This window comes from Cuculus canorus, chromosome 4 (assembly GCF_017976375.1).
Source record: "Cuculus canorus isolate bCucCan1 chromosome 4, bCucCan1.pri, whole genome shotgun sequence".
NCBI lineage: Eukaryota > Metazoa > Chordata > Aves > Cuculiformes > Cuculidae > Cuculus > Cuculus canorus.
The window spans coordinates 79,184,628-79,205,817 of record NC_071404.1 but is presented as its reverse complement, the minus strand read 5'-3'; the positions used below and the strand labels follow the sequence as shown (position 1 = coordinate 79,205,817).

Genomic DNA, 21,190 nt, shown 5'->3' with positions numbered 1-21,190 from the left:
CTCCAGCTCTCTGCCTGACCTTGCCTCTTCAGATAAGACGGAAACTCCGAACAGAGGCCATTACAGGACAGACATCTGTTTGGCACCTATTATACCTCACACAAGACTTCACCATTTTGAAAGAAAGAACAGTGTCTGAAAAACAGCGTTTTAAAGAAAACATGCTCTCAGAGGGACTTCTGTCTAACTTCCAAGAACCCAACTGCTTAGATGAAACTTAACTGTACTTTAGCTTAAATCATAGAATGGTTTGAGTCGGAAGGGACTTTAAAGATCATGTAATTCCACTCCCCTTGCCATAGGGGGTGAATATCCTCCTGCCGTCAAAATATTCCACTTGGAAGTATTCCATGTATTGTATCAGATCTGGGTTTTACGTTCATGCTGATGTCTTAAATATGCTGCCGGCTTTGTGGCTTGTTTTAATCTCACTTGTGCCTCTCGGCCGTTGCGGCAGCTACAGGTAACTCTGTCTCGGCTGGCCAGCTGCTCTGTGGTGGCCTCTTCTCCACGGACTCTCTCTCTAACTGGTGTGCCGCCGTGGCCCTGGCGCACGCCCTGCAGGAGAACGCCACGCTGAAGGAACAGCTCCTGCGAGTCCAGCTGGCGACAAGCATTGGCAACCCACCCGTCTCGCTGCTGCAGCAGTGCACCAACATCCTCTCGCAGGTACGGCCCCGCTGCCCCTGCCCTGGGCTGCAGCGTAGAGTGTCTGAGAGACACGGTGCTCCTGGGGCAGTGCATTGCAGGAGGGTGCGAGCGCTGCTTTCATGGGGGGGCCTTAGACCACCTTCGGCTAAGGAAGCAGAGAATCTTGATCAGGGAGTGCAGGGATAGGATGAGAGGGAATGGTTTTGAGCTGGGAGAGGGGACATCTTAGAAGGAAACATTTTCCTGTGAGGGCAGGGAGGCCCTGGCCCAGGTTGCCCAGAGCAGCCGTGGCTGCCCCATCCCTGGAGGGGTTCAAGGCCAGGTTGCTTGCAGCCCCTGATCCAGTGGGAGGGGTCCCTGCCCATGGCAGGGGACTTGGAATTAGATGATACTTTAAGGTCCTTTACAACCCAAACCGCTCCATGATTCTGTTAATGAGGAGTCTCTTTTGCAGACTGTTCTTAAGTGCTGCTTGAAGCACCCTTTGCCTCAGGGTGTGGGGAAAAGCAGCAAATCCGGCTTTTTCATCAGCGACCACTGCTTTATGATGTCTGCTTTCAGTAGGCAGAGGCTCCTAAAGCATCCAGACCTTAAACCTGGTTTAAAAGACAGGGTGAGCTGGCAGGATCTCCAGCCCAGTTTTGTTGCTGAAGAAGTGCCTGGCTGGGATTGAACCTGTCACTGTTAACATGGAAAACACCAGGCTCTCGTGGATTGATGGTTGGTTTTGATATTCAAAGCCAAAAGCTTTTTTGAACTGTTTCAGTGTGTTAACCTGTGGCTTTGCAAGTGGCAAGTGAGTGACCTGCACGTCCAAGCCCAGGCTGCCCGGTGGCTTTGGCTTTGTTCTGCTTGTTTTTTTCCCTAAAGGTTTGTGGTACCCAGAGGTGGTTAACCCTGGCAGCAACTGCTTCCACGCAGTCGAGAGTGAGGGCAGAATGCTGCAGTTTTGAATTAATTCACATGACTTTTTTCATCTGCTTCACCTGAAAACAGACAGTGGTCCTTTTTGTCCTTTCCCTGGCATTTCTATCCAGAGGAAATCTGAGGCAGTAGAACTGCCCGTGGCTCTGTAGCCTTGAATGATGGAGGGGAACGAGAGTCTGGGGGGATGTCTCTGAAATGTGTTCTGCTTCATGGTTCTCTAGTAACGTGTATGTAACTTGCAGGGCGATAAGATCGACAGACGGGTATGTATTTTCTGGCACAGCTTCGGCATTTTCTTGCCAAAAGCAGGCCTTTTTCTCTTGTCTTTGGCTTGCTGGGGAGGTTTGCTTTAACTGCTTTTTGACGTGTTTCCACTTATGGCTCTGTGTGGCAGTTGGGTTTGGGTTGTTTCCTACCATAACAAGCTCTTTCAGTTGATTCTCTGGGGTGCTCACAGAACTCTGGGATAGCAATCTCAGGCAGCATGAGTGCCTTTTTTCTAGTGGGACTCATTCACCCAACAGATGGGCTTTCTTGGAGCTGTCAGAAATGCTGTTTTCTCAGGCTGGCCTGTAGCAAACAGCTGGGGCAACCTGATGTGGGGAGATGCTGCCCATTTCCTGGCTGCTAAAAGACAAAGGGTATTTAACCTGCCTTCCATCCACTTTGTGCCTTCTCCTTCCCAGAAGGAGTTTTAACCTTGGAGCTTCTGGGATCTCATTACTGGCACGTGGTCCCTGAAGCAAGGAGTTGGACTTTCAGGCTGTGCTGCTCAAAGCACTGCTAAGCTGGTTATTGGTGGCAGAAAACCCAGTTCTGAAATATCACCACGTGAAGCAGGAGTTGCCTGCCTTATTTACCATGTTTACCTGCTATCCTGAGGGCTGAGGCTGGTTGTTTCTGGCCCCGAGTTGTCCGACAGCAGCTCTGGAGAGCTGTCATCTCTCACAAACAGGCCTTACTGTGGCGTGTCTGGGAAAGAGCTGGGCGGTGGGGTTTTTAGAGAGGGTACCTGGGACTCTCTGGACTGTTAATTTGAGCTCAGAAGAGCATGCAGTGCTTGGGAATAAATGTGATTTGCAGCTGCTTCCAGCAGATGTCGTGTGCTGTGAGCCCTGGTTGCGTGGGCAGGAGTAACTCTGCTTTTGGGACAAGACACTTGTACCAGCGTTCTTTTGGGAAGCAGGAGGTGTGCGAGTGTGTTGTAGGGCAGGACTGCAGTCACAGTGGTTATTCCCAGCACGTATTCCCAGTAGTCACAGCTTTGGGACAGTAAAAGCTAGTATTTATTAATGTGAGTGAGGGGATAGAGAGGTTCTGATGCTGCTTGTTTTTTCTGTTTGAAGGGTGCATTTCCTACTGTTCAGTTAGGGGAGAATTGACTCAGTCTGTTGACAAGTTGGTGTGGTCAGTGTCTTGGCTACGACACCCATTTTGTCCCTAATTACTCGGTATGAACTTGGACTTCCTTGGCCTGATTCTGGTTGCTCTGAGTCCCTTCTGCCTCTCCCAGGAGGGCGGAAGCAGTGTGGCATGGATGATTACTGGGGGATAAAATGCAGGCTGTAAGCAGAGCCTGGCATTTGTACACACAGGGGCTTGGTTGCGTTGGTCAAGCTGAGCGGCCCGTTCCCAGGTTTGCTCTCCCTTCGTGTCTTGCTTCAGGAAGGGCATAGTCTTTCTACTGGGAAAAAGGCTTTCCTGGCAGTTTGGAGCGGTGTGCGGAGCAATGAGTGGGGAAAACAGGGTAATTTCCCTGTCATTCCATAATGGCACTTGCAGGTAGGGGGACGCTCCCTCCATTCAGCAGAGACAAGGATGCTCTGTCCTTCCGTGCTGCTGCGGGAGGGTCACATTTCCCAAAGGGGTTTCTGGGCCAGGATAAGTTAAACGATGGGCAGTGTTGGGAGGCTGTTACTGAATCTCATCTAGTGGTGATTTGGGCAGACTTTGTGCTTTTACTACTCTCTGGTGCTAAAGCAGCGTACGACCTCTGTGATTGCCCTGGTCCCTTCCAGCCACTGTGACCCTGTAGTTCTGAGATGGGCAGGAGGAAAGCAATGGCCAGGGTTCAGGGCAGCCAGGAGGGCCTGCGTGCCCAGCAGGTTCTTGCAGTGCTTTTCTAGGTCACTACGCTGGTGTTGTGAGGCAGGTGGATTTCTGTGTGAGCTTTGCAAGACCTGTGATTTGTCACATTGTGTCTCAGTGTGTGCTTCACCCGAACACTGGAAGGTGGACACAGTTCCCAGCCTTACTTAGTGGGTAACAAAAAGCCTTATTTTGTGGGTAACCCTGACGTATGCCAGTGAATCCCTTAAACACCTCTTGTCATTAGACTGTGTGGGAAATAGATGCCATCTCCTGAGCAGAGAGCTGAAAGTGCTGTGTTGCATGCAAGTCATGAACTAATGAACAGTGCACGGTGGGTCAGGGAAATGCACAGCGGCTGAGCCAGTCCAGAGGAAGGAAGAGAGAGAGAGAAGAGAGCCGAGGTTGGGCACTAGGCAACTCTGTGAGGACTGTGTCAGTGGAAACCAGTTGTGCTGTTCAGAAAGGCAGCAGCAAGGAAGACACTGTGTGTTATACAACGGGCTGCAACAAAGGTGCAGACAAACCCACAGCAAAGACTGCCCAGGGACAGCTCGAAGGGTGTGTGGCACTCACCGTGAGACAGAGCAGCTGGTTCATTGCAGGGGTCATGGCCGTGTTCCTTGCTGTTCCAACCCTGCTCACTTGTGTCTCTGGAGTAATGATGAGGGGCGTGGTGAAAAAGGACCAGATGTTCCCTTTCCTTGGGGGTGGCTGCCATGCTGCTGTCTGAAATCTGTTTTCTCCTCCTTCAAGGCGATGGTTTCATGGTTGTGGTGGGGCTATAATGCAGCAGACCCCAGTCCCTCCACAACAAGTCTTGGTGGCAGTCTCTTCAGAGCTTGGCTTTTCTGCGGTACTCAATCCCTGTCTGCCCCCTGGTCCGCGGTGGCAGCTGGCACGCAGAATGTTGTTCTTGGTGGTCTCTGAAGGTTGACTGTTGGAAGCCGTACTTGTAGCACGGCTGTGCCCTCGGCATCTGCAGCAAAGACAAGGGGAGAACATTGAGAGGATGGTCAATTTGTAGATAAAAAGTTATTTCTCTGGTTAACAAGCACAAATATTGCCATTAGTGTTCCTCTGCGGCTCTGTGTGCGCACCATCTGAACCAGAAGCCACGCTAGTGTTCTTTTTCTTTACTTACAAATGGGATTAGGAACAATGGGCAATTTTTCATCAGCAGGGGGAAACCTTAGTGATGCATCCCTTTTAACAGGGTACCCCCACCTGACTTAACGTGCACCTGTTTCCCTCTTTACAAGGTTTGTGTGTGTGTGTTCCTTCATGTTATCCTGTTGTTAATTATAAGCACAGAACTAATTCGTTATTATTTTCTATTGGTGCTAATTTGTGTTGAGTCATATTTCACATCTGTGTTGCTCGTTTTACTCAGTTCAGTAGGAGTGGTTTAGTGCTTGTTTGATCAGAGCCCTAAAGCTGTGTTCCATATCACTAACAAAAGGGATTGTCACAGACAACGGCTTGTTTTTAGGATGACAAGGTCAAAGTGGGTGAGTTCGGAATCAGCGTGGCTTTTTTTTTTGGTGTTTTGGTCCTCTCCTGTGGAGAGATAACGATGGGTTGTTACTTTCAGGGCAGCAAAGTACAGACCAGAGTTGGCCTCCTGATGCTGCTTTGCACGTGGCTGAGCAACTGCTCCATTGCTGTCACCCACTTCCTTCACAACCCAGCCAATGTCCCTTTCGTATCCTTGGCTTGCGGAGCAAGACAGATTGCTTAGGAATTACTTAGATTATTCAAGGTGAACAAACATTTACCTGGGCAGGTCTGTGGGGATGCTGTGTGACGGAGGAAAGAAAATGCCCTGGAGCAAGAGAGGCCACAAGCATTGGGTTGGCTTTGCCTGCGTCCTCATTAAGCTCAGGTTCACGTGTGAAAGTTGTTTTAACTGGGAGTTCATACAGGGAGAAGGGTTACACGTGCTGTGCTTATGGAGTACCTGAAATGTCCTTAATGAGAACTCCAGCTAACGGGGCAGATAGCTGAGAACCTCGGAGAAGAGGAGCAGCTTGTCCAAGGCCTGTGTGCGCTGCTGCTGGGCATTTCCATCTACTACAATGACAACTCCCTGGAAAATTATCGCAAGTAAGTACGATCTAGAAGCCAGAGGGCTGCAGGGAAGGGAGTGTGGGTGGCAGACGGTGGTTTAAGAGGCTTTTAACCGAGGTGGTGCAGCTGGGAACACACGGTTGAATGTTTTCCGTGCCCGTTCCATACGGGATGTGAAATAACTGACCCGTGGCTAGCAAACAGAGGGAGGCTGATGTTTCAGATACTCTTGGGCTGCGGGTGGATGTCCCTGGCAATGGAAACACTGCATCTGGAATGCAAAGAAAAGGCTTGAGACAGAGAATCAGGGTTGTAACAGCAAAACCCCCTTGAGGGAAGGCTGGGTTCATTCCTGCAGTGCTGCACCGATGGATTTGTCTCTGCCTTGCAGGGAGAAGCTGAAACAGCTGATTGAGAAGAGGATTGGCAGGGAGAACTTCATCGAGAAGCTCGGCTTCATCAGCAAGCACGAACTTTATTCCAGAGCTGCTCAGAAACCACAGCCCAGTTTTTCTAGCCCGGACCACATGATGTTTGACCATGAATTCACCAAGCTTGTAAAGGAACTGGAAGGTGAAGTTACGCTTTTGTCTCTAGTTTCTGGTGATGAACTGATGACTGAACTAAAAGTGTGCTGAAGGTAACCATCTTCACAGAAGGGTGACAGTACTGAAAGGGAGCATTCTGAAGAACACGTCACAGTAAGAGCTGCAAGTAACCATATCCCCAATGTCACCGCTCAGGGGTTCAGTGAAATACTTCCAGGGCTTTTCTAACTGCCTAACCTCGTGTTCTTTGGGGAAATGACTCTTACTACATGCTGTGACCTACCACACTGTGGCCAAGAGGTGTATTTACCTCTGCTCATGTAGAGACTGAAATGTTGGGCATATATGGTGGTCACAGAAGCTTGGTTTGTGGAATTATGCATTTGAGATATTTGCTGTTTCTAACTGAACTGCTAGGTTTCCTGGCTTGTTGTAAAATGATAGGGACTCTCTCCGGTGTGTTCTGTCCCTCTCAAGAGACAGGTTGTCACTGTCCTCAACATCTAACTAACGTCCTGTTTAGTGATATTGCCCAACTTAAATCAGTCTAGAGAAGGAGAAAACCTTGAAGCTGCAACAGTGAAGAGGTTTTGCCCAGTCCCATACCATCTGCCTGTTGCTCTTGTCTGAAGTCTTTCACTTCCACGCACAGCCCTTGGGCAGCAGTGGAGTCGGACTGCGTAACCCACACCTGGCCTGGCAGGGAAGACCCAAAATACTTTTGCTTTTCTGAGGCTCTGTAAAGCAGTAAGGGTGCAAACTGTGCTATAAGAACCTGTGGTTTCCTATTTTCTTAAACCTGTTGGTTGTGATGGCTTTTTGTAAAGTGCAGGGTGAGTTTCTAATGCTGTGGACTGGATTAAACTGGGTGAGGCTGTTTGGAGAACAAAAGAGATGTAACGGGGCTGCAGCTGACAGAGGCTGTTTTTGACAGGCGTCATCAGCAAAGCTATTTACAAGTCCAGCGAGGAAGATAAAAAGGAGGAGGAGGTCAAGAAGACCTTGGAACAGCATGACAACATTGTGACTCACTACAAGAAAGTGATCAGAGAGCAGGTGAGAGGGGCTCCACTGTGTGTGCTTCCAGAAGGGCTTGTTGTGGCTTTTTGATATCGAGTGCTCCAAAACAAGTAATGAGGAATCTAGCAATGCAGAAACAGTTCTGAGAATACTTAACCCAAGACTTTATGGCCTGGAGGAGAAGGACCTGGGGGTGTTGGTTGACAGCCGACTCAGCATGAGCCAGAAGTGGCCCAGGTGGCCAAGAGGGCCAACGGCATCTTGGCTTGTATCAGAAACGGCATGACCAGCAGGTCCAGGGAGGTTATTCTCCCTCTGTACTCAGCACTGGTGAGACCGCACCTTGAGTACTGTGTTCAGTTCTGGGCCCCTCACCACAAGAAGGGTGTTGAGGCTCTGGAGCGCGTCCAGAGAAGAGCAACGAAGCTGGTGAGGGGCTGGAGAACGTCTGACGAGGAGCGGCTGAGAGAGCTGGGGTTGTTTAGCCTGGAGAAGAGGAGGCTGAGAGGAGACCTTATGGGTCTCTACAACTACCTGAAAGGAGGTTGTGGAGAGGAGGGAGATGGCCTCTTCTCCCGAGTGACAGGGGACAGGACAAGGGGGAATGGCCTCACACTCTGCCAGGGGAGGTTCAGGCTGGGCATGAGGAGAAAAATTTTTTCACAGAAAGGGTCATTGAGCACTGGCAGAGGCTGCCCAGGCAGGGGTGGAGTCACCTTCCCTGGAGGTGTTTTAAGGGACAGGTGGATGAAGTGCTTAGGGGCATGGTTTAGGGATTGTTAGGAATGGTTGGACTCGATGATCCAGTGGGTCCTTTCCAACCTGGTGATTTGATGATTCTAAGTGAGAAGTCAGTAGTCAGAACACTGGCTAAGTTTAATTCTTCTCCTGGGGCATGTCTGCTCCTCCCTGCGCTGGAGAGCTGCTCCTGCAATGAGTAACTGGAGCACTTGCAGAGCTTCACAGTGAGATGGAATTCTCCATCCTGTGTTCTCACCTTTGAGAAGATGTCAGCCAAAATGTGGCTGAATGAAGGAATGAAGTGTCAGTGAAGTCTGGGTAGACCTGCTGTGGTTGGACTCGCACAGTTCATTTGTTTTGTTGCCACAGCTTAGATTGAGTGGTAAAGAAGCAGAGCTAATTCACCTCAATAGCTAATGAGGACCTGAAGCAGGGGGGTTTAGTTCAGGGATGTGGAGTGGACATGGATTATAGTGGAACATGAGGAATCAAGAGGTACTTGTGACCTGTCAGTGAGGCTTTACTGGACGCATGGTGACTGCAGTTACTATGGCTTCTTTCAAGACTCCCGGAGTGGACAAATGCGTGCAGTGTGACGGAGAAAAATGACAGTTGTTAGACTTTCTGTGTTTCTTTTCTTTCTCCTGCTGTCCCTGCACTGGGGATGCTGGAGCTCTTCGCCAAAAAATTCAGAAGGCTTTGGTCTGGTGTGACAGGCAGCTTCTGTCTTTCCCAGGCTTTTTTCCTGGGAAGAGCTGTCTAGGTTTGCATGAGGCTGTTCTGCTTATCTGTCACAGGCAGCACTGACAGGGGCACTAGCCAGAAGCATGAAAATGGTCGAGTTGAGGTGTTTCTCTCTTTGTGCCTTCCTGTCAGTACTGTTTTCAAAAGTGTTCATACTCCAAGAGCATTTCTTTTCCCTTTCACAGGACCAGGAGCTTGAAGAATTAAAACAACGAATTAACACTTTAACATCTCAAAACGAACAGCTCCAGGCAACAGTGACGCAGCAGGTGTCGCAGATCCAGCAGCACAAGGACCAGTACAATCTCCTCAAAGTCCAGCTGGGTAGGCTTCAGAAGGAGTGACACGAGTGATCTTGCTGGAGCAGAGATCTCCCGTGGTTTAAATGCAAGCTGCAGGATGGCTCCAGCACGCAACCCGTGCCGTGTGTTCTGCAGCAGATGAGAAGATCCCAGAGATAAAATACGCTTTTTTTGAGTTGATGTTGAATGTTGCAGACAATTTTGTTTAAGCATCAGATTTGCTTCATTATCTCAAAATACTGTGTTAGTCTTTAAGTGCCTGTGAAGCACTGGCTGCCAGGGAGCTGCTGGCAGAGGCTTCCTGCACCTTTGCTACTCAGACTGGACATTAGGAAGAATTTCTTCACCATGAGAGTGGTGAGGCCCTGGCCCAGGCTGCCCAGGGAAGTTATGGCTGCCCCATCCCTGGAGTTGTTCAAGGCCAGGCTGGATGGGCCTTGGTCAGCCTGATCCAGGGTGATGTCCCTGCCCGTGGCAGGGGGTTGGAACGAGATGATCTTTAAGGTCCCTTCCAACCCAAACTGCCCTATGATACTATGCTTCTATGATTCCTTAACTTAGTCCAGAACAGTCGTCACCTGTTCCAACTCGGAAGATGAGCGGATGGGCCAGGGTTTGTGCTGCAGGCTGGGGCTGTCAATGAGAGGATCAGTTGGGGAAGAACTGTGGTATGGCAGATGGGCACTTCAATCAGAACAGCATAGGGAAGTTATTCCAAGGTCAGGATGCCTGCTAAGCTGGATACGACCAATGTCAAAAAGTAATTCTAACTTCAGAATTATGGATGATTAAAATTCCATATGGAAATAGCTGTCCTTCCTCTCTGAATGATTTGTCTGTGAGCTTACTTTGGGTGAACTGTATGACTGAAGCAGTGCGGAGGTGCAGTCACAAATAGGTACTCAGAGGAATGGGGAATTTAAGCTCTTTATTCAGCTTTTGACAGAGAATTCTTAATTCCTTTGCTTTGGCTCCTGAGTTGGAATGGCTGGGATTGCCCTGCGGGGCGGGAGGAGGGCAGGCCATCAATACCTTAGTCGGTGTGTTTTCAACTTCAAACTGATGTTGCTGCCTGTGACCTTTGGTGTAAACTGTCTTTTAGGAAAGGACACTCAGCACCATAATTCCCACAGTGATACGTTTCAGATGAACGGCATTCAGACGGAAGATGTGAGCAAAATGAAGGAAGAGCTGGAAGAATGGAAGAATAAGCATGAGCTGCTGCAAGGGCAGTTAAGGGAAAAGGAGTCTGTGATTGAAAAACTGGTAAGCACTGTCTCAGCATTACCTGATGCAGCGTAATTTGCTTTAAGCTGTGTAAGTCCTACTGATGGCAGCCAAGCAATCGTCACCGAGTGCACACTGGTAATAGGAAATAGAGTAGAGATGGCTTGAGCAGAGCCTGTTCTGCTTTGTGCTGTTCCTGGGAGTGATTTGTGCTGCTTTGATCTTGTGCCTGCCTTCTGCTTTTGAATTGGGAGGGATGCTTTTGCATCCCCCTTGGAGACCGTCCAGCTGCTCTTGTGTAACGGGAGAGCTTTGACATGCGTTTCTTAACCTGTGCTTGCACCTTCTCTGGGAACTTGGACAGTGCAAACACAGTTTGCGTTGGATTCTGACAGTGTGACTGTATTTGGTCCGTGTGTTGTACGGCTGATTTTCCTGTTGCTGTTACAGAAAGCTTCACCATTAGAAGTGGGAACTACAGAGCAGTCCTCACAGACCAGCAAACCTGGTGGCCTGGAGCACAATAATGACCTACAGAAGGTGAACTTGGGGTGTTTCAGCAAAGCTGTGATGAACAGTGGTAGCTGGGGATGGGAAGGTAGCTTTGCCACACTTTAGGGAGGAGCATTGATTCCTGAGCATGCTGATGTTTTTAATGGTGTAGCTTTATTATAGAATCATAAGGCTGGGAAAGACATTCAAGATAATCAAGCCCAACCATCCCTGTCCACTACTAAACCATATCCCTAAGCACTTCATCTGCCTGTCTTTTAAACCCCTCCAGAGATGGGGACTCCACCACCTCCCTGGGCAGCCTCTGAACCAGGGAGCCCAAGGACCCTTTCCCTGAATAAGTTTTTCCTGATACTCAACCTGACTGTGCCCTGGTGCAACTTGAGGCCATTTCCTCTTGTTTTATGACCTGTCACTTGGTCAAACAGACCAACACAGTAATTTAAGGGAGCTGTTGCTCAAAAAAACACCTTTCGGAGTTTCTCCGATTAGAGCACTAACGCCTGGAGTGATAAGTCATGATGTGTTTCTCCACTGAGAATGATAATGCATAGAGAAGGTTAACGGGAGTGCCGGTGGTGAGCGACACCTTTGTGAACATGGCTGAGGCTCCAAGTGGTGCCTGGGCTGGGCATTCCACAGAAAAAAGTTCATAGACGCAGAGTGGAAAATGATGCTGACTAGTTCTGTTTGCTGGAGGAACAGCTGCTGTTCTGTCATGGGGACAGGGATGCAGCTTTCTTCTCACGCAGTCATACGAAGCAGTTGGTTTGGGAGATTTTAGCTTAAGAAAAGTCTGATGTGAATAACTACCTGGCTTTATCAAATCAACTGAAAAATACATTTTAATTTTGTTTCCCAAAGGAATTGGAAATGCTGAGGAGTCAGCTGCAACTACAGTCTGCAGAAATCTCTAAGCTTCAGATGGAGAATCAAAAGCTACAAGTAATGGTACCCGTGACACAGTTTCTTGTTTCCTGTTTGGGGGCTAAATCTTCCAGAACTGGCTTTCCTGCTTATGCTGCCCGTCACCATTGTCTGAACCCCGGCTTGTTTTAAGAATACACATCAGCAAGTGATGCCAGCAGTGTTTTAAATGAAGTAACACCTTACCTAGAGAGATCATTTGTGAGGAAAGAGGAGACTCCCTGTTCAGCTGGTGCTCTGTGGGGCCTTTGATCCTTGGTATTACTAAACAAATACCAGCTATTCCGTGCTTTAAGCTCCTACCCCTGTCAGAGGGGATGCTCTCTTGTGAGACGCAAAAGCAAGATATTGCATATATTATAGAGAACACCATTGCTCTCACAGACAGTTGATTCTAATTTGAAAGCTCACGTGCAGTTGAATGGCACATGGTCAGTGCCTCTGCCTGTGCAGCCCTCTGAATGCTTCAGGGCTTTCTTTAGCTGTGTATTGCAAAGATCAGCTAATAAAGCGTTCTAGATCAGTTAAAGAAGGGTGGTTGTGTCCCAGAAGTAGCTGACAGCACTATAAAGTGAATGTTGAGCTACAGAACTTACACAGGGAGTTGCATGACAGCGTGACAGGTGTTTTGACAGCAGAGCTAATGAGTAAAGCTGCAGGAGCGCAGGCCACGTGATGCCAATGATGTTGGGTGTGCAGGCAGCACGAGGGTTGCTCCTGCGTACCATGCTCTGCTGTGATGAAAGCAGGGTGGCTGCTCTGTGGGAGCTGGACTCACTTAAATTCTGGCTTCTCGCTGGTTTGTTCTGATGTGAGCACAGATTTCTAATTTCAGTATTGTGAGAAAGAGGACTGTGTGGGGAAGGTGGTCAGTGTGAAATGTAGCCTACAGCTCCTGAGAGAGGAAGGCTTTATTGCCTGCACTGCCAAAAGGCCAGCTGCTCTGACAGGAGCTAGCCATGTGTGCTCAGGAGACAGGTGCACACGGACATGCTCCATGCTGCCAGCAGTTGTCAGCCCGCCTTGCCCCCGGCCGGCCTTCCCTAGAGCTCTGGCTTAAACCCCGTACAGCTGGAGACCCGATCACCTTCCCTTCGTGCTGTGCTGCGGCTTTAGCTGAAGGACAGCTGCCATATTTTAAGTAGGACTGACTGAGACCCAACTGTTGCTGGTTTCAGTGGTCCCATACTTGGATTTGCATATTTAGCTGACTAAAGAAACTCTTTGGCCCTTCAGAGGTGTCTGAGAGGGCGGGTGGCCTGTAACGGACAAGGTCTGCCTAGCGAAACTAATAGTCTCTTGAGAGCACAGCTTCTATTGGAAAAAGGTTGTGCCTTGCGTTCTCCCTTTTGTGACCTTGTGCTTACATGTTTTTATTGAGACCCTGGGAATCACAGATCCATTTTCTGATGCTATACAGCCTACGATGGATATAACTGCCCCACCTTGGCTATGCTGCAAGAACAAAAAATGCTTTTAAATTCTACACCTAACTGTAGCGCCTCTTGCCTCACATACAGACAGCAAGCACTCAGTGCTTTAAGACTGTGGTTTTTGTCCACAGAATGCAACTGCAGATCTTGCATTAGGAGACAGCGGTGCAGCAGCAGCCAACAACTCCGGATTGGAGGGAAGACTTGAGCAAGAGATAAGGGAACTGAAGGTTGGTAGTGGGTGAACACCAAACTGCGTCAGTACTCAGCTGGCAGTTAGTAGGACTTCTGCAACAGGACAGGCTTTGGGTGGAAGTCTGTTGTTTCCTCAGCATCTTCAGTGTTTCAAGCTATGCAGGGGGGGAAGCCAGATGCACTTCCTCCTTCATTTTTGGCTTGGGAAATGTAGGCCCCTTCTCTGCTTTCAAAGAGTCGGTAAGGCTAGTCTAGCAAACAGCTTTACTCTGACAGGGACCGTCCCATTTGGCTGGGTGGAAGGTAGCTGCTGCTAAGACTTCCACTTCCCTTAATCCTGGTTGGTAATAAAGGGAGTTGGGGTAAGGAAGTGTGTGGGAGCAAGGCCACAGGGCACTTGGTGGGGTTGGAGCTGTCACAGGTATGCATGGAATGTGTTTGGAGGCAACAAGGCTTCAGCCGTTCCTGTGCCTTGGTGCGGGATCTTTTGTGTTGCCAGAGTGAAGTCAAAGTCCTGTCCGAGGAAAAAGAATCACTGAAACAGCACCTGGATTCAGCTAGCAGCACGGTTGCCATCTTGCAAGATGAGAAAAGTAAACTTCAGCAAGAAGTGGCAGAATCAAAGAAAGAGCAGGATGATCTTCTGGTGCTTTTGGCTGACCAGGATCAGAAACTCTCTGCACTGAAGATCAAGTTGAAGGATCTTGGTGTACCGGTAAGTGAAACTATGAGTCAATGAGTTCAGGCAGTACCTGATCCACTAATTTTGAGGCCCCTTTCTCTGAGACCTCTTCTGTGAAGAGAGGGCTGTGGAATGGGCTGGAGCTACTTCCTGAGCTTAGGCTGGCAGCTAACAATAAAGGAGGACAACTGCCTCTTCAAAGAAGTGTTCAGCCTAGGGAGTAGAACCTGCCAGGCTCCCGTGAGGAAAGCTACTGCTCGTGTACAGGTCTGGGATCATACCTGACCACGTGCCTGGCTTTGCTGCAGCTCATCCTGGCTGCCCACTAGAAAGCAGATGATGGTCACTTTATCCTAAGGGATAATTCCACAGATAATACAAGCGATAACTAGAAAGCTTTAGTCTGCTGCGTAAGCAGTGCTGCTGACTATCAGGGCAATTTCTGGCAGCCTTTTCTGGACAGCTTTCTTCAAGAGTCCTTTTGACTCGCTGCTAGATGTGTGACTGTAAGGTGTACGCAATCAGCTGCTGTGCTGCAGGTATTGTGGCTGAGCACTGGGCTGCAGCCCAGGTTTCCTATCAGGAAACAGTCCTTCTGGCATTTACGCAGTAGTCCTTAAAGGCAGGATTCCATGTCGGTGGTGAACAGTGGCCTTGTTTAGCCTGAGCTGTAGGAATACAGTTTTAAAGAACCTGCGTTGTGTGGAGGCATCATTTGTACTGAGAACTATTTGTAGCAAGTGGAGATCCCGCAAGCGTAGCCAAGGAACCCTCCGAGTCTGATTTCTTAAATGACTGAAAGAGGGAGAAAATACCCCAGCGATGTGATCAGCTTGGCTGATGGCCAAGCGCAGGACAGACGCGTGGCTGAAGAGCACCAGACCCACCTGCTTGGTGAGCCGTGCGGGTTTACTTTCCCCAGCTGTGCTGGCAGCTAAAGGACCTGTGAAGCGCCTGCTTGAATGGGCCGGGCAGAGCTGGTGGTGCTCAATGGAGGCAGCCATACCCAGTAGGTAGCAGGGAAGTTAAATATTGCATGATGTTCCAAGATGGAAGTTGCCTTTATTAAGTGCTCTTTGATGCACCGGGATAGTTTTATGCTACCTCTAAAGCTTATTTCCACTCCGTTGGCATTTGTCTGCCTTCAAAAGGTTGAATCGGGGTTTAAGGGATGTTACTGCTCACAATAGACCTTTCTAATTTCAGGTTGAAGATGAAGATGACATCGAATCTGGAGATCAAGGAGATGAAGATGAGGATGGGGATGAAGAGGAGCAAGACTAGAATGCTATTGTGTTACCATGAAAACGAGATTGCTTTGCTATCGGGGGAAAAAAGAATCTATTATTGGTATACAAAGCAAAACATCTGCTTAGGAGAAGCAGACGGGGAAAAGAGCAACCACGGGACTAGTTCTAAGTTACTGAAGTGTTTGAAACCCCTTCACATAAGGTAAAGCAAACAAAAATCACTGTTTAAGTTCTGCATCAGTATCCCAAATTGTCCTTGTTTAGAAGTTGCTTTAGACGCTGTTTAAAGCACGGGGATGACAATGCTGCTGCCTCAGTTTATTGTCATCGACAAGTTCTGTGCTTTTGTTTCCGGTTTTAACCTGCTGGAACTCTTAATTAAATACAGAAGAATCTAGTTTAACATCAGTTAGGTGGAAACATCGCCCCTGCCTCCAGCATGAACTTCAGTGTAATTGTGGTCTCCAAAAAGCGGTGGCGAGGCAGAGCGGTGGGGTGGCTGCAGTGTGCGGCAGCCGCCCTGCCGGCCTGGTGGGCCGCTTCTCTGGGAGCAAAGGGACCTGCACAGCGCCGAGTGCCTTGACACCTGCTAAGGCCGCAGCCAGAACTTCCCAGGGAGCTGCAGCGCCACGCTAACAACGCGGGAGAGCTTTCACGGGGAAGCTGCGCCAGAGAGGTAGCCTTTTTCAGAAGAAATGCTGTGGAAAACCAAGACCAACGCATTTTCTAAAGATCTGATGTGCTACCTGTCAGCATAAAAATAAGTAAAAACCTTGTTGACTACTTCAGTAGGGAGATGAAAACTGCTATGATTTATATAACTTATTGGCTCTTGATGAGTGAATAAAAGATGAAATTTTAAAAGAAAAAGCTGAATATGGTAAAGGCATCTATTTCAGTTTTGGTAATAAAAATAGGTGTAGCCACTTAGTACTCACTCATTTAATTCTCTTGTTCTGCTTTAACAAAAGGCATTTCTGTAGATGTGTAAAATGGCCTAAAGACCGGTCTGGGGCAGCAGGCGAAGGTGATGATACACCCTGGGCTGGGGCCGTTACCACGTGAGGACACGGCATGCTTGAGTGTGAGCAGGGCCAGAGCCATAACTACCCCTGTGCCGTTACAATCGGTGTAGGATTACAGAAGGGGTAGGATGGACACGCTCATTCTCTAAGGAACTGGAAATCGCAGTGAGTGCTTTAGTCACCAGCATTATCCCCTGAAGGAATGGGAGCTCCTTTACGTGTGTCTTGGGATGTTGGTTTTAAGAACACCTCTCTTTGTGAGCCCTAGTAGAGGTGACAGCTTCCGTACCCAGGTTTCCTGTGACCATGGTGTTGCCATTTGCTGCCACCGTGGGGAGCCGGTGACCGTTTGTCCTGCCCTATTTGGACAAGATGGGGGGGATTTGTTTATATGTGCCTGTCTGCTGTCCTGTGACTAGTGCTTTTCCTGGGAAGCATTGGGTCATTCAGTGGAAGAGGAGTGGTGTTGGGGAGCTTTGTGGCTCCGCCATCTGTGGAGACCCTGGGGAGCTGATGTGGCCTGTGGAGCTGGGCCAGCAGAGAAATCTGCTCTTCCCTCCCCATGTCCTGTTAGGTGATCAGTGACCTTGCAGGCGCTTTTTCTGTTCTACGCACCTTGTATCTGCCCCTGGATGGTTTTTGCTTTACTGTCTTCTCTGTGCCTTTCTAGGAGGGGTCTCAAAATGCTGTGGGCAGAAATGAAGAGACATTTACACACGTTGTCCTTCAGTATGCGATCGTGCCCTGGGAGGCGAGCATGCCTTGCCAGAGCAGAGGGAAAGGGGATAAAAGAAGATGTAGATAAACAAATCTTTTCCTTACACGGATCAGATGGAGTCATCTGAAGAAAAAACACAAGCACAGCCTCACTACGGGGAAGTACAAGGCTTGGGATGGATAGCCTGGCCTGATCTTGAACAGGGGCTGCTAACCGGGCAGCTCTACCTGGACTTCAGTGCTGCGCCAAAAGAGAGTAAACCACAACATTTTCTTGTGGCTGTTCTCCACAGTGCTATGCTTGGGAAGTTCTTCCCTTTGCATGCAGCTTCAAAATGTTTGAAATAGCAAAAAGTGAAGGGGTAGATAGCGAGGTTGGGTAGGAAGTGCTGGAGACAGCCAAGCTGGTTACAAACAGGTTTCAAAGGCGCCTGTTCAAAGTGCTCTTCCCAATGAGAAAACCTGTTGTGTTGATTTTTTTGTTGCACCATCCTAGTGGTGTGTTTGCTGCTGGTAGGAGCCATGTCTGGATTATAACTGTGTTATTATCATTGGGGTGGCCTTTGCCCAGAAGCCATTCACTTGCCTGTGCATTCTTGGCTGTGCCATGCATATCAATTTTTTTCTTATTTTTTTGGAATCTTTTCTTGTCCCATCATGATTAGCACACTACAAATACAAGGTGTTTTTTCTCACTCTGTATAGCATTTGCATCCTTTCCCCATACTGTCTTTGTCAAAGCAAGCAACTGATGATAGGGAGGAGGTAAACACACGACCAGCGTGCTAGCTGCACATACTGACACTGATACAGGTAAACAGGACAAGAGGCCGAGCTGCAGAGTGCCAGGAGAGAAGAGCAGAAGCAAGCAATGCTGATTATCGACCGCCACAGCCCCCTGGAGTCCAGCATGGGTGCTTGTGGTGTGTGTCCGGGCCAGTGTGGGTCTTTTGACACATCCCCCTTTCAGCCCGAGGCGTTTCAGGAAAGCTCCAGTGCTGCCTGGCCTGAAAACGAGACCTCTGTAATCTCTTTCAGACACATGCTATGCCATTTTCTGGATCAGTTTTTGGCAAAGTAGGAAGTTCAGGGAAGCAAAAGCAGCCTTACCGGTATTATGCAGTCTGTGCCTGCTGCTGGTTGTCTGCAAGCTCAAAAAGTGCCAAAACCTCTTTGTTTGTGTGAAGTTCTTCCTAGAAAACAATATTAGAACTGTTGAGCAGCGCATACAGGCTTAAGTGATCTTTTTGTTGCGAATACTGTACTCTATAGAACAACGTCTTCCATCCAGTAAAATACAAGAGTAAGGGGAAGTTTGAATGGGGGGAGATTGGAGACTGACTGAGGGGGGAAACTGGTTGCCAAGCAATCAAATCCCGACCTGTGTGGAGCTTAGGTAAGGAGGATATGGGTGTTGGTAATGCATGGCTGTGTGCTTTGCCCCTTGCCAACTGTCAGCACCATCCGTGTTCATATGTAAGTGGGACAGGAGGCTCAGGATGTGTCTGGTGCTCCTGTTCCACCTGCAGTGTTTTTGTCCCTTCCATCAAGTGGATGTTTTAACCACTCTGCACTCCCCTGGCCCCTCTGCTCACCGAACCCATCCATCCCATGAGCGAGGTTTGCCATTGTCCCGCAGGGTGGTTCCTCCCTCAGCCCCCAGGAGACATGGGAGACGAATCACGACCTCTTCTCGTGTTCCTCCTGAGTGCCCAAGTGTTCACCAAACAGCATCTCCACTTTAAATAAACTTACCCCATGCATTCAGGAGCAAAAGGAGAGGGTTACAAAACTGCTGTCAAATGAGAGTGATGGCCTCGTAGCTGGCGGAGACCTGTGCTTCTCTTGTGTAGCACAGCTCCATTGTGAAAAGAGAAGTGAAACGTGTATTTTATTTGCTCGCTGCCCCTCTCAGCTATGCGGTGGGACCCCTGCCATATTTCTCCCTGTCACACACCCTTTGGCATGTTTTCATGTCCCTCCTCCTCCTGGCTGTTGTGTGCCTCTGTGTGCGTGGTCTGTATCACACAGCCTGGGTAGCAACACTGCAGAAATGGGTGTTGGGAAGGGACACCGACACCTCCAGTCCACACTGGAGATGTTACAGCTCTCCTGGCCCGCTGATCCAACTGACCTGATTTTTTAAAGGCCACGGGCTCTCTCTGGGAGGGAAGTGGTGAATCCATGTCACTGGATAGTGACACAGTGACTAGATGGTGAATCTCCATCACAAGCTGCAGCGCATACAAACCTCTCTCCACTAATTGTACAGCCCTGCTGTGGACACTGTTGGTTTTTCTGTATGTATACGACTCCTCTGCTCCATGAAGCAGATGCAGCACATGACTTTTATTTGCACTGACAGCTCAGAAATAAGAAATGGGGCTGGACGAGCCTGAGATTGCTTCCTACCACTTCTATAACTAACCAATAACCTTATGACACTGATCTTGACAACGGCCATCTTTCTGGGAGCAACTGTGATGCAATGGGCCCAGATCCTGAGGCTCATGTGAAGGTCAGGCCAAGGCTGAAATGCTATCAGTGCATAGTTGTGCGCCTTGAAGCTGAAGATGTCACTGCTGGGCAAAAAGGGGGCAGTCAGCGGTCACTGACGGTCGCTTGCAGGCAGCACGTGAAGCAGGACGATAAATCACAGGGCAGACAACCTGCTCGACTGGAGGGAGATAGTTGTGCCAGTCAGGAAGAGCCGTTTGTCTTCCAGCTGGTGCATTTAAAGACGGGAAGACCCCTGAGAAAGCACGTGCTCTGGGGCAGTGTTACAGAGGGGCCTCGGGAAAGAAAGCACCAAGAAAATGAAGCTGCCCGCATCATCGGTGAGACCCGAGGCTGGGACTCCCCAGCCGCATCGGCAGGCACAGCCACTGCAGCCCGATGGGTATCTACCTGTGGTGCTGAGGCTACGTGACGGTCTGGGTGAGAGGCGCTCAGCACCTCACAGAGCTGACACTGAGCACACGGTTTCCAAAATCAGGCCCACGCTGCAGGAATGAGCCATTTCTGACTCTGCCCTTGCTGCATCCTCTGTTTAGGCAAGGGCAGAGCAGCGTGACTTGCATGCAAGTCCCTGGCTGTGCTGGAAAGCATCACCAAGACAGCACGGAGACTGTGTGCCCTTGGCTAAGACAGTCAGCACAGAAGGACTACACCTCACACTGCAAGAGCAGGAAGGCTCTCTTTGGAGTTCCACTGCCAACAGGGTTTCCCAGAGCTTTCCTAATGGCTGCTGGATTGTCTGGTGCCACCTGGGTTCTTGGCAAGGCTGGGATTTCTGAACACCCTGTCTTACACCAAGGAGCCATGCAGTGAGCTGGAGGCATGCAGGTTCTGCATCCACAGCAGGAAAGCAGCTTGATCCTCAGCTCCTTGGTGCTCCCTCTGGGCCTCATTGGGGCCAAATAACAGAGCTGGCGCTCATGCACTTCTCAATTGTTCTGGCCCCAGATTTCCAGCAGAGCAGGAGCCAACTTGTGGAAGTGCACAGGTCTAAGGAGATGCTTGCAGCCCTCTAAATTTGCTTCCTGAACTCCCAATCGCCTGCTCCTTGCTCTCCGGACAGATCTGCTGTCTGTATCTTAACGTATTTCCAGGGATTTACCTAAAAGACCTTTCTTACTCGTTCTGTACCCAACTGACCCCAGGTTTTAGCCCGTCTTGTCTGTTTGTACCTCAGAATGGAATGAAACAAAGGGTCTGCAGAGCTGCTGTTTGCAACTTAAGACATGGAATAGGTGCAAAATGGAAGGACCCCTGCTGCCTCAGTGGAGGATGGGCCAGGTTGGAGCATGCTCACATCTCTGACTCCAGGGGCTCCGTGAGTGCAGTTACACCAGTAACACCATCACAGACTTGGACACTTCACCAGGTATAGAGCTCAGCTCCCGGATACAGGTATGGTCCAAAGGCAAAGGAGAAATACGGCTGCCCCACTGATTAGGGGAGTTTAGTGACATGCTGGTTTAAGCTATCGGTATGAGCTTTCCTGCACCTCACTCGATGACAGGTTCTCACACTCAACACTCGCAGTGAGATTCAGTCTAAACCATGCCCAAAGTACAGCCAAATGTGCAGTGTTTGCGTCACCCCCCACGACACAGGCAAGGCGGGTA

At 49.3% G+C, this 21,190-nt stretch overlaps 1 protein-coding gene across 4 annotated transcripts in view; it reads left to right on the top strand.

Annotated features, from left to right (window-relative positions):
• The window catches only part of USO1 (USO1 vesicle transport factor), a 31,308-nt gene extending 15,083 nt beyond the window's left edge, over positions 1-16,225 (top strand). Inside the window, exons 13-25 of one of the 4 annotated variants that reach the window (XM_054065176.1) lie at positions 464-669; positions 1,821-1,841; positions 5,261-5,371; positions 5,654-5,772; positions 6,128-6,309; positions 7,219-7,340; positions 8,975-9,113; positions 10,194-10,357; positions 10,769-10,858; positions 11,696-11,782; positions 13,323-13,421; positions 13,886-14,101; positions 15,275-16,225. In XM_054065176.1, coding sequence (XP_053921151.1) covers positions 464-669; positions 1,821-1,841; positions 5,261-5,371; positions 5,654-5,772; positions 6,128-6,309; positions 7,219-7,340; positions 8,975-9,113; positions 10,194-10,357; positions 10,769-10,858; positions 11,696-11,782; positions 13,323-13,421; positions 13,886-14,101; positions 15,275-15,352 — 1,634 coding nt within the window. In that variant the 3' untranslated portion in view covers positions 15,353-16,225. Of the gene's footprint in view, positions 1-457; positions 670-1,820; positions 1,842-5,260; positions 5,372-5,653; positions 5,773-6,127; positions 6,310-7,218; positions 7,341-8,974; positions 9,114-10,193; positions 10,358-10,768; positions 10,859-11,695; positions 11,783-13,322; positions 13,422-13,885; positions 14,102-15,274 lie in introns of all 4 variants that reach the window. The other 3 variants (XM_054065175.1, XM_054065179.1, XM_054065177.1) reach the window with 3 other exon arrangements.
• The last annotated feature ends 4,965 nt before the right edge of the window (positions 16,226-21,190 follow it).